Here is an 18,636-nt window from a genome sequence, read left to right on the forward strand (position 1 = left end):
ATCTCAAATGAGGAGATTCAAGAGGTTGGCAAGGGCAAGGCTACACGGGCCCTTCAATGTCATGCTAAAATGGAAACATGTACTGGAATACCATCCAGCCTTAAAAAAATTGATATCCTAGTATGTGTCACACATGAATAAGGTTTAAGAGAATATGGTAAGTGAAATATGAGAGAGTCAACAGCACAAATATACTTTATGGTTTCATTTTATATAAAGTTTCTGAAGTTGTCTTTTGGTTAATTTTTGCTGGTAGTAGGGCTTGAACTCAGGACTAGTACTCTACCCACTTGAGCCACACCTCCACTTCTGATTTGTCAAATCCTTAAAAGAAGATAAATAGCAGTTACACTGATGGGAAAAGGGAAATGAGGGGAAGAGTTAAATGAAGACTTTTCAAATGAATACAGAGTTTCAGTTTAGCAGGATGAAAGGCGTTTTAGAGACTGGCAGTGTAACAATGTGAGTTAATGTTACTGACTAAAACAGCCACATTTTTAGTATGTAATTTTTTTTTTGTCAGTTGTGGGGCCTAAACTCGGGGCCTGGGCACTGTCCCTCAGCAATTCAACTCAAGGCTAGCGCTCTACCACTTGAGCCAGAACACCACTTCCAGCTTTTTCTGCTTAGGTGGTGCTGAGGAATTGAACCCAGGGCCTCATACATGCAAGGCAAGCACTCTACCACTGAGCCACCTTCTCAGACCTATACTTTATAGATTTTTAAAGTAGGGAAGTGGGTGTCTTGGTAGATTGTTCCAATGAACATGGTACATGTACGCAGGAGAGTTTCAGGAGACAGAGGAAATTTTTACCAGACTTTTGTGTAGACATCACTGTACAAACCACATCTAAGTACATGGGAGAAATCACACAAAAGCCCCTAAGCAGGCAGGAGGATGGGAAATCAAGACCCATCCCCCAGCAGCATCTTGGTTCGGTGATGAAAGTGATAACTTTTTCTTCAAGGGGCAGGGAGCCTCTGGCACAAGGTGGGGGTTGGCCTAAGCTGGCAAGGTCATACTTTGTTTGTACAAATTCTGCCAGCCAGATCTTCCAGTAACATCCTGGTCAGGGGCCTTCTTGCAAAGTTCCTTGAGCATGTTCCTATGAACAATAGGCAGAGGGCATGCCCCACTGGTAACTAACAAAACAGAGAATCCCACTGACTGAAGTGATATTTCCTATTGTTTCAACCACATGGGACACACAGACAAAGCTACACATCAGCACAGGAAGACTTGTTCCCTTTGGGGCAATTAGCAAACACCAGTTGTAGGGAGACATTCAACTTTAGAAAGATCTTTGATCATTTTTAAAAAAAAGAGTCTTTTTAAGCCTTGGACAGACATGCTTTAAAGCCAAGACCCAAGTTGGAATCACAATTCTGCCAGCTTATTAGCTGTATAACTTTGAATGTCTCCCATTTTCTCATGTATGGAATGGGAAGTATGGATATCACCCTGAGTGTGGATGTGAGGATGAAATGAAATGATAAGGAGCAAAGGCCTAGCCTATTGTCAAGGCTATACACTGTAGGAGCTCAGTGCAGGGTGGCTGCACTATTATTCTTCCTACAGACTCTCCAGGTCTTGGAGACAACAAGGGTATGATTCTGAAAGCAGTCAGTCCCTTGGAATTTGGCCCACGGAGTGGACAGTGAGCAGAGGGACAGCAGGGAAACAGAGAGCAGCAACAGACGTGGCAGTGGGGGCCACAAAAACCACTGCTTCTGCTCCAGCAGCTGGGAGCAGGGGGGAAGCTAAGGGAGAAAGAAGCTGCGCTCTAGAGAATGGCATATTAAAACGTATTTCTGACAATTCCTCTTTCTCAAGCCAGCTACCTCCACACAGGGTTGCAAGGAGATTCCCAGAGTAGTAGCATGGGCCTACCATCAGCAGACGTGTGTCCTGCTTTGTTGTTTACTGGAAATGGCTGCCCAATGCCTTCAGAGACTGTAGGAAATGTTTTTGTTTGTGCAGCCCAGCCAGATTTCCTATGCTTCCAGGTGCCCTACCCCCTTTCCCTACCACTGGCCTATCTTACATACATTAAAGTCTCATAAAGACACAGTATAGAGGAAATCACTTGAGAAAGACTTTTACCTCCCAACAGGAATTTTAGTTGTCTCTGGGGACCCAACTGGTCACCTGCTTTCAAAGGTTTATTCTGTGAGCCCAGCTAAACCCTCCCTGAAACACAGGCCCTCGGGACACAAAAAGAAACAGGAGGCCAGTGTTACCCTGACTGAGTCATTTCTCCTTCCTTATCACCCTAGGGTGGAATCCAAGCCCTGGGACAGGTAGACACAACTCTTTCCCCAATTCTCACAGAGATAAGAACAAGCCTAGGTTTGATGGTCAACACACACCTGATTCTCAATGCAAAGCTGAATAACTGGACAGTGGCTTTGTGTCTGTCTAGTGAAGCATTAGAGGGAAGTCACTGAATCCAAACTTCCAGGGTTCAAAGCCCAGAGCTATCGTGTCTAAAGTATGTGATCCTGGGCAAATAAATTAACCTTTGTTTCAGTTTTCCTGTCAGTATATATAATACTATTCACTTAGGCAGACTGTTATGAGGATTAAAGTTAATAAATTATTAATTTATATAAGTATATAATTGCATTATATGTTAACTTATATAATTAATAAAATATTGAAGTTAATAAATGTACGAGTATATATAAATACTATATGTTATTTTCACGATTGTTAAATGAAGGGCTAGGGGCTGGGATGGGGTTAAAAATGTTCCTATTCTCCACAGGGTTTTGAGTAAACGATAGATGATGATTAAAGAACTGTATATGAAGGTATTAAATTATTTTAAGCTGTCAATTACAAGATAATAGATTTTGTGGTGGGCGGTGTGTAGCTCAGTTGTAGAGTACTTACTTACTACCTGTGAGGTTCTGGGTTCAATCCTCCACACTACTGAGAGAGAGAGAGTTTAACATACACACACAGGTTCTGAGATGGGGCACAAAGAACTTCCTTCTGTGATTTTTGTTCCTCTTTGTTCCTCAAACAGGAGTAATTAACATTCTGACCTGAAAAGACTGTTTAAAAGACTGAACGTGTCAGCTAATACATGAACAGTATCAGGAACTGTAGTAGGCACGCACATACACATAGTGAGCACTCGCACTCATTCTCCTTTATTCCACAAATACTGGCTACGTGACTGCATACTTCCTACATAACAAGCCCTATTCCAGGGATACTCCAATTAATAAAACTGACAGAGTCCTCCCTCTCTCTTCTAAAAAGATACACATTCTAATAAAGGGCAGATAAGACAGTAAACAAATAAATGAAGCATCTTGGCAGCAGTATTGTAATAACCTGGTTTATATTTGCCTCTTCATCTGGCCCTAGTGCTATCTGTCTCCTTTCTATAAAAATAATAACTAATATTTGCAGAGACCTTTGAACAACTGGGCACTGGGCTGATGCAAGCTCAGTGAACCTCACTAAAATCCTAGACATTAAGATTATTATTTCCTGAATTTTACCAAGTACAAAGCAGAGGTTCAGATCAAGAACTCTGCCTATTCCTGACAGACCTGGAATGTAAATCCAGTCTAGGTTGACTCCTGAGTTCCAGGCCTTCCGCTGTACTTCCTATAGATTTGTTGGTTAGATAAATCTAGTAGATATCCTTACTAGAGGTATTAGTAAGAAGAGAATTCCTCATCCATTAAAATCTGCTGAGATATATATCTCACTGATACTCTCCAATTCCCCATATACATCCAAGAATGGCTGGAGGAAGGTAGCAGGGTAAGGAAGGGAAGAAAGAGGGAATAACTGTAGGTGACTGCAATGGAATAAAACAAAAACAAAAACAATTACTAGGTACTGTAAAGTGGTACATGAAATACAGGGAAGAGAATCCTGAAGGGGCAGGGAGAGAAAAAGCCTTGTCCGTGTGCAATTTTAACCTAAGTATTGATGATAACTCTACTCTGCCCAGGCTTCTTTCTGTGCTTCAATCAGCACATTGGTGCCTAGAGGTGGCCCCACCTATACTCTTGGGACATGCAGTATGAAGAGGCACTTCTGAAAAACCACAGTCGGAAGCAATGCTGAAATAGGACTAGACAGGAATCCGGAACTACATGGAATCTCCAGGACTAGATGACTAGATGGTGAAAGAAGATGGAACACTGAATTCAACCTGGAGAATGAATGGTCCTATAAAGCAGCCAAGCAGGTTGTAAGGATAAACCGGAAAAGAAGAAAGCAGCCACAGCTGCTTCAAGTGGAATTTTGTGGACACCCTAGTACAAGACAGATAATTAGCCCATCATGTATCTCACCAGGCATTCTTCTTTGATGTTTTCTTTTCCTTTCAAGATTACTAGATATGTATGGGCTATGTAAGAAATGAGAACTACCGGAATGTGTAAATTATATATACCATCCCTGTAACAAGATCTGTAAGGTAATACAGTGCTGGCCCAGCAGCCCATGTCATCAGCTTCAGCAGCAATGAGATAGTATGGCAAGGACTGGGGCTCTAGAAGCACACAGATTCAAAACTGAATAATGGCTCCCCCACTTTCTAACCTGTAACCTTACCAATAAACTTTCTGATCCTAGTTTCCTTCTTTGTATTATACCATCTCAAAAAAGGTATTTTTAAGCAGTCAAAAAAATAATGAAATCACCATGAAAATATATACACATATTATTAAGAATTAAAGCCAGGAGCCGGTGACTCACGCCTATAATTCTAGCTACTCAGGAGACTGAGATCTGAGGATCACGGTTTAAAGCCAGCTCGGGCAAGAAAGTCTGTGAGACTCTTATCTCCAACTAACCACCAGAAAAAACAAGTGGCACTATGGCTCAAGAGCGCTCACCTTGAGCTGAAGAGCAGAGAGACAGAACCCAGGCCCAAAGTTCAAGCCCCACGACCAACCAAAAAAAAAAAAAAAAAAAGGGAATAAATTAAAAAGAATAAAGGCATGATGTGGCACTACAGGCATTTAATACTATGTATATAAACTAAATATAAGTGTTCCTCTTATAATGAGGATAATGTTCTAATAAACTCATTGTAAACTGAAATATTCTAAGCTAAAAATGCATTATATCACATGCCTAACCTACCAAACAATGTAGCTTAACACTTCAGCAGACTGTTCAATATACTTTCCCATTGTTATTACATGATTGCCTAGGAGCTAAGACTCACTGCCACAACCAAGACCACAAGGAAGTACTGTACCACATATTGCTAGCCAAGGAGGTTAAAAAACATAAAATTCAAAGTACAGTTTCCACTGACTCCACATCATCATAAAATTAAAAATCGTATATCAAATCATCACAAGCCAACAACTGTGTGTTTGTGTGTACGTGTATACGTTAATATATGCATCTTTTAAAATATAGGAGAATGCATACTAAAGTAAAAAGCATTTACTACTAGAAAGAATAGTAATAAACTTGGGGAATAGTAAGTAACATTTCTTTTTATATTTCTATAGGATTTTTTCATGTGTAAATCAGTACCAGGGCAGAACTCAGGGCCTTCAGCTCTTGCTTGGCTTTCTTGCTCATGGCTGGGGATCTACCAATTGCACTCTGCCTCCAGCCCATCATTTCAGACTTTTCTGAGCAGGTCTCAGTACCCTAAGGAGCAAAGATTATGGGTGTGAGATTCCAGCTCTTAGCTTTCTATAGGACCTGAATGTTTGTGATGTGTATTCTTGCAATTAAAAAAAAGAGATAAGCCAGGCACCTCTGGCTCACACCTATAATCATGTCTGTAACCCTAGCTACTCAGGAGGCTGAGAGCTGAGGATCATAGTTCAAAGCCAGCCTAAGAAGGAAAGTTCGTGAGATTCATCTCCAGTTAAGCACTATAAAGCTGGAAGTGGTGCTGTGGCTAAAGTGGTAGAGTGCTAGCCTTGAGCAAAAAACTGAGGGATAGCACCTAGACCCTGAGATCAAACTGCAGAATTGAAAGAGAGAGAGAGAGAGAGAGAAAGAGAAACAGAGAGAGAGAGAGAGAGAAATGAAAATTATATATTTGATACGAGACTCATGGCCACAATATATATTTATAACACAACAATAAAAGGGGAAACTAACCAATCAAAAAATGGGCAAAAAATTTGAACAGATATTTTTCTAAGGAAAATACAAAGCACATGAAAAGAAGGCCAATATCACTAGTCACTAGAGAAAAGCAAATTAAAAGCATGAGATTTCACTTCACACCATTAGGATAATAGTAAGTGTTGGCAAGGAAGTAAGAAACTGGAAATTTCATATATTGTTGGTAGGAATGTAAAATGGGAAGTGCCTAGGTGAACAGCTGGCAGTTCCTCAAAAGTTGGAGTTACAATATAACCCAGCAACTCTACTACTAGGAATATATCCAAGAAAATTAAAAACATGTTCCCACAAAAACTTGTACAATATGCATGGTACATTGTTCACAGTAGCTAAAAAGGAAGAAAAATCCAAATGGTCCTCAGCTGGCAAACTGCTAAATAAAATGTGGTGTATATCTGCAGAATGGAATATTATTTTTCAATCAAAAAGCACCAGTACATGTTATTGTGTTGATGAGCCCTGAGAACAGTATCCTAAGTGAAAGAAGCCAATCACAAAAGACCATAGACTTTATGATTTCATTTATATGAAATGTTTGGAATAGGAGAACTAGAGATGGAAAATAAATTAGTAGCTGCCTATGCCTATCCCAGAAGGATGTCTGGGGCAGAAGTAGAGTGTGACTGATAATGGTACTAGGTTTTAGGTATGTGACAGTGAAAAAAATGTCCTAAAAGTGATTGTGGTGATGGCTGTACACCTCTGTGGACATATTAAATAAATAAAAGCCAGACTTACGTTCTTTTTTTTGGGGGGGGTCCGGTCGTTGGGCCTGAACTCTGGGCCTGGGCGCTGTCCCTCAGCTTTTCAGCTCAAAGCTAGTGCTCTACCACTTGAGCCACAGCGCCACTTCCGGCTTTTTTCTTTTTGCTTATGTGGTGCTGGGGAATCAAACCCAGGGCCTCAGGCATGCAAGGCAAGCGCTCTACCACTGAGTCACCTTCCCAGCCCCAGACTTACATTCTTGTAGTGGTGAATTAAGATGTCAACAAAACTGTTAAAAAGCCTCAATCTCTCTAGTCCTAATCAAAGAACTGTCAGGCCATTTCCTCAGGACTGTGAAGGTGATACTACCAGAACCATTAACTTCAGGCAGAAAAGGTCAGAGGATGGAAAACTTTATGACAATTTTTTAAAAATCACCTGTATTGAGCGTCTTTCCATTTTCCTCTGTACTGGCTTCTAATGTTCTAATGTCTAATCTGCTTTCCTGCTCTCTCTCCTCTTCCTCCTTCACAGGAGTTTATCCCCCTACTCCCTACCTACCACATCTTGCTTATGACTGAAGCCAGAGGCTCCTTCATATCAGGCAGGGGCCCTACCACTGAGCTGCTTCCCAGCCCTCTCCCAACAAACCTTCACAGAAGTTAATGTTGCTATTACCCCAACTTACAAACTAAGGCTCAGAAAGCTGAAATATTTCACCAAAGGGCACAGACCTTTCATTCTTTTTTAGAATGTTTCTATCCCTGAGGTTCTTCCCCGTATCAGTTCCTTGGCTGTAGAGCAGCCTCCCCTTCCCATCCAGCACTGCCTGGGAAACATGCTACCCTGCTTCACCCAAAAAATCCTGGTCAGCATCCATGACAAACTGTTCATACAGTAGAGAAAACAAAAAACAAACAGAAATTAGCCTGAAGAAACTATAACTAAGGGCCTTTTACTGTTGTTATTGGGAAGCTACCTTGTCTGATTCTAAGTAGAATCTGCCTTCTATCACCTGGGAACTAAGTTTGCTTAGTATAGGCATCAGGTCTTCCAACAATGCCCAAAAGAAAAGAGGGAGCTGATGACAGCAAATATCCAAATATCCGATAGTGAGGAGGCCTTAAAGACTTCTTCTGTGAGCAGAATACAAAGGAAAGTGAGAGTCCCTGGCAGAAAATAAAACAAACCTCACAGCACAGGCAGGACTAGTCTCTAGATTTTCCTATTTGAGATATACCTTCCAGGAGGTCTTGTTCACCATAATTCACATGCAAAGAACAAACCAAGTGCTTATTAACAATCAGACTACAGTGTTCCTGAGCAACTTAAATTCCATGATAATTACAACATAATTACTCAATTCTTCCCATCCCTAAAAGTGTGTGTGTGTGTGTGTGAGAGAGAGAGAGAGAGACAGACAGACAGACAGACAGACAGACAGAGACAGACAGAGGCAGAGACAGGGAAACAGACAGAGGAAGGAAAAGGGGGAGAGAGAGAGAGAGAGGAAAGGGAGGAAGGAAAGAAGGAAAGAAAAAAGGAAGGAAGGAAGGAGCAAACAAGCAAGCTAGCTCATGAACCTGGGGTTGGGAGAGAGGCTAGAGGAGACAGAAGAGAGCACTGAGGACAGAAAGAGAATTCAGCAACAGAATAAATATCCTTAGTTTGACTCCCAAATAATCAGGGGAAAAAAAAGAGAGAGAAAGAGATGATTCCAAAACTACTTAGCCAGGAGAATTAGATAATGATAGATACTGTAAAAGAATTAAAATATGTCAAGTACCTATGATATGCCTCCCACATGAATCCTCATGTATAATATCCTAGAATTCCAAAAAAACACAGACATTATTCTCATTTTAAACTAAGGAGGCTGTCAACTTCAAAATTTTAACCAAGCCAGGCACGGGTGGCTGATGCCTGTAATCCTAGCTACTCAGGAGGCTGAGATCTGAGGAACAGAGTTCAAAGCCAGACTGGTCAGGAAAGTCCCTGTGAGCCTTTTATAACCAATTAACCACTCAAATACTAGAAGTGGCGCTGTGGGTCAAGTGGTAGAGTGCTAGCCCTGAACACAAAGAGGCTCAGGGACAGCTTTGACACCCACACCAAACCAAATCAAACCAAACCAAAACTAAGCATCCTACTGGGAGTCACTGACTGCAGTGGGAGGTACATGCCTCAGATGGGATCTCAGGGCTTGGAGAAGCACACCCTCACAGCTTCCAGCTATGAAACTGTCAGGTCATCTATAACACACATTTTTTTTTTATTGTGAAAATACCTTACAGAGGGGTTACAATTACATGGGCAAGGTAATGAGTATATTTCTTATCAAGCATTGTTGCCTCCTCTTTTGTTTCCCCTTCCCATCCCTTTCCATTTCCCACCCCTCCCCCCCCAGCCAAAGTTGTAAATTTTGTTTTTGACATAACAACTTGTACATCTCATTGTTGCAATGGGTCCACCTGTATCCCTATTTAAATGATTTGTTTTTTCCCTTCCCCTCCACAAATTATACCAGCATCAAATACAATGAAAGCAGGGGTTATACTGTGGGGGAGGGGCATACAAAGCAACAAACAAATCATCTTATAAATATGTTAGAAACAATTGCAAGAAAAAAAAACATTTGAATACCGATCTTGGGGTTCATTTCACCTAACCTCAACTTATCTGACCTTTTCTGCTTCTCAGACATATACTAGTTATTACAAATAAGGGAAACCATGGGACCTATGTTTCTTTGTGCCTAGCTTACTTAATATAATTTTTTCCAAGTCTTTCCATTTCCTAACAAATGGGGCAATGTCATTCTTTCTGATAGAGGCATAGAATTCCATTGTATATATATACCACATTTTCTTGATCCTTTCATCTACTGAGGGGCATCTGGGTTTGACACCATGCCAAGACCCCATTCTCTGGACCGCTCCAAGCCAATGACCTGAATGGCAGAATACACTAAAGCCAGACCATTATAATCAAAGAAGGGGTCCATAACAGATTCTCTTTGCTCAGGAACACCTGAGCATCCTGGCTAAGACTTTCTCTTAGCTGCACTGCAGTAAATATCCTATCCAAACCATCCTCCTTTCCTTCCTTCATGGTCTCAGACCTGGACCCTACCTACACTCACTTCCCTTCCTCTTTATCTCTCATGCGTGTCAGAAGCAATATATCTCTTACATATCTTATTCTGTCCTGGTATCTGCTTCTCGGAGGATACCAACTGAAAAATCCAGAAAGTGACAGAATAGGGACTTAAGCCCAGCCCTAATCCTGAAGCCTGGTCATCTTCTTATACCACAGAGATGGATTAAGTGATAAATTAGACTATTACATGCAATTATCAGCAGACCCATCAGCAGTATTCAGAATAGCTGATCACTCCACTTTCATTGAAAGTCTTCACTGACATCTGTTGACTTTGCAAACAAAAAGTTCTACAAAATCAGTAGTGGTTTCCTATGCAAAAGATGATGGAAGTGTTTTAATTTTTTATTTAATTCCACTTAAAAAAATGTAATGCAGTCACTGATAAAAGAATAGTAGGACATGGCTGGGAAGGTGGCTCAGTGGACAGTGCTTGCCTTACATGTATGAGGCCCTGGGTTCGAGTCCTCAGCACCACATAAGCAGAAAAAGCCGAAAGTGGTGTTGTAGCTCAAGTGGAAGAGTGCTAGCCCTGAGCTGAAGAGCTGAGGGACAGCACCCAGACCCAGAGTTCAGGCCTCACCACTGAAAAAAAAAAATATATATATATATATATATAAACTGAAAGGATATTAATTAATCATATGTACTTTTATCTCTTGAGTGAATTTATCATTTTGTTACAGCATTTATTTAAAACTAGACATGAACTTAGCAGTTTCAAACCAAAGCAGCCAGATTCCACTTGGTGTAGTTTAGGGCAGAATGAAGAAGTGAATAAGATGGAGGCAGAAATGGACCAATCAAAGCAAATACCTCAAAACCTTTCAGAAGGCCAGATTAAGAAGAGAAAGGCTGCTATCAAAAGATTAAAAAAACAAAGAAAGAAAAGCAGTCACAAAGAATCCATTCTGACCCCACTTGGGCCACTTTCAGCAATGTGATCTCAAGCTTTAACATCTGAGAACTACAGGCACTTCATCCATCAGAGGAGGCTCAAAACAAACTCCGACATCAGGCACTAAAAGACTGAGATCTGAAGATCACAGGGCCAAGCCAGCCTAGGCAGGAAAGTCCCTGAGACTCATATCTCCAATTAACCATCCAAATGTTGGAAATGGAGTTCAAGTGGCAGAATGCTAGTCTTGAGCAAAAAAAGCTCAAGAACAGCACCCAGGCCCTGAGTTCAAGTCCCAGGATAGCACAAACAAAACAACAACAACAAATCCCAGACTCCTAACCACATAGTATGGACAGAATCAGCAGAACCTCTAGTGTAAATGGTTAGTAAATGGTACCTCAAATGTGATTGCATAAATAGGAAAGAAAAGTAAAAGAAACTATTTTAGCTAATCTCAAAAGGAATGTTCAAAGGTTTCATTCAGCTGACTGCCTTATCTTAATAAAAACACTGGCTGGAGAAGAAAGTAAAACTACATCCACAGTTTGTGGGGAAGAATATAAGCCAGTCTCTGAGGCTCAATAGTATTTTGCCTGAAGAGAGACAAGACAGACTCAGCAACTCAAAGCTGATCTACAGAAGCTACAAAAAGAGGAACTGGCAACAATTTCCAGCTGTGTGGCCCAAGACTAATACTTTACCTCTCTGAATCTCAGTTCCTCATCTCTAAAAGAGAATGATGCTCTTACCTATTTGTGACAGGAAATGAAAGCAATAGAACATTTGCTAACATTGTGTGTTTAATAAACATCAAAAGCTTCCTGCAGATTATTTGCACAATGAAATTCCCTAAGAATTATGTAAAACAAATTCCATAAGTTTTAATTTTGCAGATGGGCTTTGAGACTCATACAACTAAAAAGCTTAAGAGCTGGAACTCAATTCAATATGACACCAAGACAGAAATTTAACCACCATACTGTTGTCTTTCCCTGTATGTCAGGGAAAGAAAGTTTCTAGCAGATTAACTCCCTTTCTTACATCTTTCTTTTTTCCTAAAATTGTAAGTAAATAGAAAATTCATCTTACTAAAATCATAATCCACTCTACACTTGCACAGTTTCTTTAAGGAAATCATCCTATTTAATTATTTTCTCTCTTAAGCTCACCAAATTCCTGCCCATGTACTATTCACCTACTTTACAAATAAGGAACTGAAAAAGCAGCAAACTGCTAGGATGATATGCCCAGTCATACGGAAGTCACTACCACACCCTAACAAAAAACCTTGGTGCCCTTACTCTAAATCAACTTTTTATTCCTTCACATGACACAGTCTACATAATAAAGAACAGATCGTTCATTTTTTATCTGGAATACTATCAAACACATAATTCAGCAACAGGCCTCATGACCCCACCACCTTGTCAAAGGGAACAAAGTATATAAAAAATGAGGTTTGCAGGAGCAGACGGTTTGGGTCTGTCAACTTTCTCTTAGATTACACCTGTCAGTCCAAGATAAAATATGACAAAAAATAATGTAACAAATCCTCATGTCTTTAGAAATTCAAATTAAATTTACTGTTCCTTCAAGGAACATACCAAGGACAACACTGAACTCTTGATGGCATTGCAGTGATTCATGGTTTATCAACCTAGTCTTTGAAGGAAACATGTAACCTAAAACTGGACTGCTCTGAAAAACTCCAAGTCAGTAATGTACATTTAGCATAAATTCATTTAACATAAATACATTTAATATTTAAAAATTTAACATAAATTCATAGAGAATTTTCAGAGTTTCTTAAGAGACCTGCAAGAGCTTAGAAGCACACTTTCACTTGTTATATTTTTGAAACCTCAGCTGAGGGAAGTAAGATGGTTTGCTCAAGTTATCACAGACAGAAAAAGAAGCAGAAAATTAACCTGCTAACTGCAATCTATTCCACTTGTAAATCTTGTTTCTAATGTCCATAATTCACTTAGCACTTCCAGTAAGTAATAGAAAAAAGGATTTGGATCCTGATGGCCACTTATCTATAATATAATCTTGTGAAGTCCCTGACATTGTCTGAATTTCAAGGATTTATTTTTGGTCTATACACTGTGGGTCATAATAAGTTCCACAAGTCAGCAGGAGGTAACATAAACAAGAGACCTGGCACACAGCCTGTGAAGGCCACAAAGGCAAACAGCAGGTCTTTAGGCCCCTAGTAGAACTTGTTAGGCGCACATTCTCCAAAGACAGATTGAGCAAATCAATGAACTTACTAATCAAATAGGTACTAATCTTGAACCAGGTCTGTATGCTGTTGAAACACCAGGTTCTATTGCTTGCACTTCACATGATTTCAACACAGAGTATAAATTAGGCCTTACAGAGTATTGAAAACACAAAAGAATAAGAGAGCCATTTACTAACCTTAAGGCAAAAAGAAAAAAAGTTCAGTTGAAAGTTTCTATTATGTGTTAGTAATTCTCACTGCAGATATTGTGGTACACACTAAAATCCCAACTAGGCTAGGGCAAGAGGATTTCAAGGATGGGCTAGAATGCATAGAAACCATGTCTCTAAGTTTAACTAACTAACTAACTAAATAAATAAATAAATAAATATTCTTGATGTTATCATGGGGCTTTGGAATCAACTAAACCTGGGTTTAGGTCCCAGCTTCAGAATAAGCTTGTAGCCTTAAGTAGTGTAGCCACACTACTTTACTTCTCTAGTCCTAAATTTCATACAGAAAAACACCTACCTGACAGGAATTCTGTGTTGAGTCAGACAATATGTTTAAAGAAATAAAGGTACAAAGAAACATAGGTACAAAGAGAAACCTAATTAGGGTTATACTCCACTTCCCTCCTTGTTAACTGGAAAGTTTCACTCATTCACCTTCATTCAAATGTCACTTCCTTCGTGACCTATCTATAATAGAGCCCCCAAATCCCTCTCTCATTATTATTACTCATTTTTTGGCAGTATAGTATGTTTTTCTTTTTCTAGATGCTACATGTACTCCACTGTTAGGCAAGCTTCAGGACAGGGAATTTGTTTTTGTTTTTTTGCTGGGTCTGAGCTTTTCTGCTCAAGGCTAGCATTCTACCACTTTGAGCCACAGCTCTACTTCTGGTTTTCTGGTGGTTATCTGGAGGTAAGAGTCTCACAGACTTTCTTGCCAGGGGTGGCTTCCAATTGTGATCCTCAGATCTCAGCCTCCAGAGTAGCCAGGATTACAGGTTTGAGTCACCAGTGTCCAGCTTTGTTGTTTTAATTGCCATATCACCATAACTGAGAAAATATCTGGCTTGTACTTCATGCTTAATGTTTGCTGAATGACTCAACAAGTTAATTCAACAAATAGTTGTGTCGAGTAGAGGTTTAAGTCTTCTGCTCGGGAATCTGAGACTTTTGTCTCACTTAGACAGGACAGCTGGCTCTTGACTGTTCTCATGTCCACTATGTTCCCTACATTCAGGTTATTAGCCAATTGCTCCTAAAGCCCATATCAGATCACTCATTTGTTTCAATGGCTTCCCATCACAATTAGAATAAAGTCCAAATCCCACTTATGAAGCCTCTACCATCCACCAACCCAGACTAGTCTAACCTCTTTCTCCTAATACTCTCAGAATTTTAGATTTACCAGTTTTTCTTTTTCTCAAGCACACCAAGGTCTTCCTTTTTCTTTACTTTTCTTTCCTGAGACAGAATCTCATTGGGTAGCCTAGGCTTTCCTTAAACTCATGACTCTTCTGCCTCTATCTGAATGCTGTTGTCTTTTTGTTTTTAATTTAAAACATAATACATATTTTACTAAAACTTAAAAGAGTTCTATACCAGACTCTAGTAGTTCACATCTATAATCTTAGCAACTCAAGAAGCTGATACCTGAAGGATCATGGTTCAAAGCCAGCCTGGGTAGAAAAGTCTTGCAAGACTCCCATCTCCAACTAACCAACAAAATGCTAGACTGGACATATGACTCAAAAGGCACAACCCCAGACATGAGCAAGAAAACAGAATGAACACACAAAACCAAAAGTGGCAAAAAAAAAAAAAGAACATATAGGAGTCTTTAAGTTCTAAATCCTTATAGAATTAACACTATTCTGTTTTTATACCTAAAACTCTTCAACTAGCAAGCTAAAAATAGCTGGTCAAGGGGGCTGCCTTTTTTGACCTAGAGCCCTTTTGCTGTTCACTGATGGGAATGCTCTTCCCCTAAGCTGATGACTCGACTCCATCCAGCTCTCAGCAGCAGTGTTACCTCCAGAGAGTCGTCCTAGGCTCGAGGCGCTCCTGCCACCATCCTCTCCACTTCTATCAGACATCATGGAATTTTCTTTCCGCAAAGCATTTCACTACCTATAGTGACCTTGTCTGCTTGTTTGGCCTAACTTTCTAACCAGAATGTATTTCTGGTTAGAAATACATAAGTTTACTGCTTAATATTCAGTATGTGACACATAACAGACACTTGATAGATATTTCTGAACCAGTAAACTGGATCTAAAATGGGTTTGCTAAGATGAAAGATGTAGGTTAGGTATGCTACTGGCCTAAGAGTATATAGTAGGGTACTGGTTTCCATCCAAAGACAATCACCTCATCTCTCTGAAATACATAAATTTCAGCCAAACTTACTTAGGAATGGGAACCCGAATTAGCGTCCCTTCCACTTCTGGGTTCAGATTCATTCCACTTTCTCTTATAGCCTTGATAGCTGCAGCTGTACACTGAAAACCAGATCAAAAGGTAAACAGAATTAGTAAATAATTATTACCAGATGTGAGCCCTCTGTCGATAACTGGCAACCCATCTTGGCAGAACATGGAAACATTTAGTTCTGTTACCAGTAAGATCAGGAAGTTACATTGGTGTAGAGCGCTTTGATCAAGCTGAATAGCAAACTATGTCCACTCCTGGTACCAGTGTATTGCAGAAGGAAAAAAAGACAGAGAAGAAAAAATAAAAAGAAAACAGCTCTGCTTCTTTGAAAAGATTTCAATGGTTTGAGGCAACACAGATCAAAACCACAAGAAATTCTCAAGGGAGGAGGGCTAGTCTGTGCAAAGATTGGTGTAAAGACAGATGAAAGATTTCATACATTAAAAACTCTAGTTGACATTTACAAAATATACCAATGTAGATTTAGAGTGAATAAATAAATTTAACTCATTCACATCTATACTCATACCAAACGCACTCACGTTTTCAAATGAATAATAAATCTCACTGCTAAGTGCTGCAGGAAAGGTAAAATGGAATCAAGGTAAAAAGCATTGGCTTTAGAGTCAGAAAACTCGTATTTTAAATCCCAGCTCAGATAACCATTTGACTAAGAGCAGTAAGTGTGACATCTTTGAATTCATGATCTGAGATGATACTTAAACCTCAAGTCATGAGATAGCACAAGCAATTCATCAGGCTATGTTCCTGCCACTCAGTCATTACAGAAACAAATTACAAATATTTATTAAAAATAGCCCAGGCACCACTGGCCCGTGTTTATGATTGTAAGCTTCTTAGGAGGCTGAGATCTGAGATGTCAGTTTGAAACTAGCCTAGGAAATTAGATTCCTCAAGACTTTTATCTCTAATTAAACAGCAAAAAGCCAGAAGTGGAGGAGTAGTTCAAGTGGCAGAATACCAGTTTAGAGTGGAAAAGCTGTGTGAAAGTAGGAGGCACTGATTTCAAGCTCCAGTCCTGGACAAACAAACATGGAATGCACAAAACCCCCCAAAAAAGGCTGAGTTGCTGTCATCACCTAGGTGATACACTAACATTCTTGAAGGGCTTGAAGGGCTTCTCTAGCACACCAGTATACTGGCCTTACCTCACCCAAGAGCAACACTGTAGCTGTACCTGGAATGTAATGGAATCTTAGGTTTGACCAGAGCCAATTCACATCACTTGGATTCACAGGCCAGTTCTTAAGTTCCTCCATTTGACTTTGCATTTTAAATGCATGAGCTGTTCCTTATTTTATAAACATGTTCTTATTTTGGAGAAGATGCCTAAGAAGCTTTTCATTTCATTGTTAAGTGACCTTAATTTTACACTCATATTAAATACTACCATAGATCAAAATTACAAACCAGAATGTTCACATATAGATGTGTAGACTCTAAGTGTGTATAGAACCTGATTGTGGCCAGTGCCTAAAATAATAAATGCTTCAAATGAAACTTCTGACCAGAGTTAATCAGTTTTAGAAAGAATTTCTAGTGGGGCTGGGAAGGTAGCTCAGTGGTAAAGCGCTTGCCTTGCATGCCTGAGGCCCTGGGTTCGATTACTCAGCACCACATAAGCAAAAAGAAAAAAGCCGGCAGTGGCACTGTGGCTCAAGTGGTAGAGTGCTAGCCTTGAGCTGAAGAGCTTAGGGACAGCGCCCAGGCCCAGAGTTCAGGCCCCACGACTGGACCCAAAAAAAAAAAAGAAAGAAAGAATTTCTAGTTAACTAAGCATAGCTTACATTATGTACAGTGTATTGGAATCCAAAGGATAAAGTCAAATCCCTAAGCATACACACAGTCTTCTCTTAGAATCTGAGAGATGGAACAAGGTTTCTATCTTACTTCTAGTTATTGACAGTTAAGGGGGATTTGAATGGAGATTTAGTTTAATGGTGTTACTTTGTCTAAGTTCAATGTATTCAGAAATTATGACAAGCTGATTTCCTATTAACCAAAAAAAAAATAGAACTAGGTCTTGTGTATAAAGGATATGACCAAAGTAAATAAAAGTTAACAAGATAAAGAAATGAAATTGATTTTCCTCTGCATGAGAATCATCATCCTTAATAAAATTAAACAGTAACTTACAAAGTTAATGACAAATCTCCACTTGGAAGGAGAGCCTGATCTCAAATCTCCCAGTCCTCTTCTTCAGCTTCTCCCTCCACAGCTGGCAAGACATTGCTATAATGTACCACTACTATCACCACCACCTTTCACAGTCTGGCCCAAGTAGTTTCATATAACCTTCCCTTGGCACAGGAACACTCACTAGTGACACTAAGCTGGGCAGAAACTGCATTTCAGTATTTACAACTTCCCAATACAAGGCAAAGTGACAGGTACAAGCTAAGTGCTCAGTAAAAGCTTACTAAAAGAATGATCTGGTTTAAATCTATCAGAAAAAGTCATCTCCTTACTTCATCTATATAACCTCCCAAACTTGATTTTATACTGTTAACTTTTTCATGTCTTTTTATAGATAAAAATATAAGGCTTCATTTTTGTAAAGAAATTTACTGTAAGAAGTAGCTGACCCAATGTATTCTAGGTCTATAGACTCTAAGTTGGCATGGTAGGATGCAAACCCTCACAGGAAATTAGTCATTTCCTCAACACAAACCTGAACTACTCACGGGTCACACATACATATAGAATTTCTATCCCTTATCTTAGCCTTTACCCTCTCACTGAAGGAGGATGCTCACCAGCATTGCAAGGCTAACTGATTACTCTCATATGGCAGCCCTGAACCACTGGTTAGGGATACTAGAGTACTGTACTAAGAAAGATCACTGATTCCAACTGGGGTCAGACAAAAAAGAGTGCTATGATTAATTAGCAATGTGTGACATTGCTCTTCTTAAGCTATCTATGCTGAAGAGCAAAATATGACAGACTTGTAGACAGGTGAACAAGAGCTTGAGAATTTGAAATCAAGCTCAATTCTGTAAATTACCATATCAATTACTGGCCTTCTGTGTCCTCTGTATCCAAA

At 39.7% G+C, this 18,636-nt stretch overlaps 1 protein-coding gene across 2 annotated transcripts in view; it reads right to left on the reverse strand.

Annotated features, from left to right (window-relative positions):
- Positions 1 to 18,636, reverse strand: part of Mrrf (mitochondrial ribosome recycling factor) — a 55,740-nt gene that overhangs the window by 20,421 nt on the left and 16,683 nt on the right. For both annotated transcript variants that reach the window (XM_013030200.1, XM_013030199.1), the window contains exon 4: positions 15,546 to 15,637. In XM_013030200.1, the coding sequence (XP_012885654.1) occupies positions 15,546 to 15,637 (92 nt within the window). The remainder of the gene's footprint in view (positions 1 to 15,545; positions 15,638 to 18,636) is intronic.

The sequence above is a fragment of the Dipodomys ordii genome, unplaced genomic scaffold, assembly GCF_000151885.1.
Source record: "Dipodomys ordii isolate 6190 unplaced genomic scaffold, Dord_2.0 Scaffold127, whole genome shotgun sequence".
Taxonomy (NCBI): domain Eukaryota; kingdom Metazoa; phylum Chordata; class Mammalia; order Rodentia; family Heteromyidae; genus Dipodomys; species Dipodomys ordii.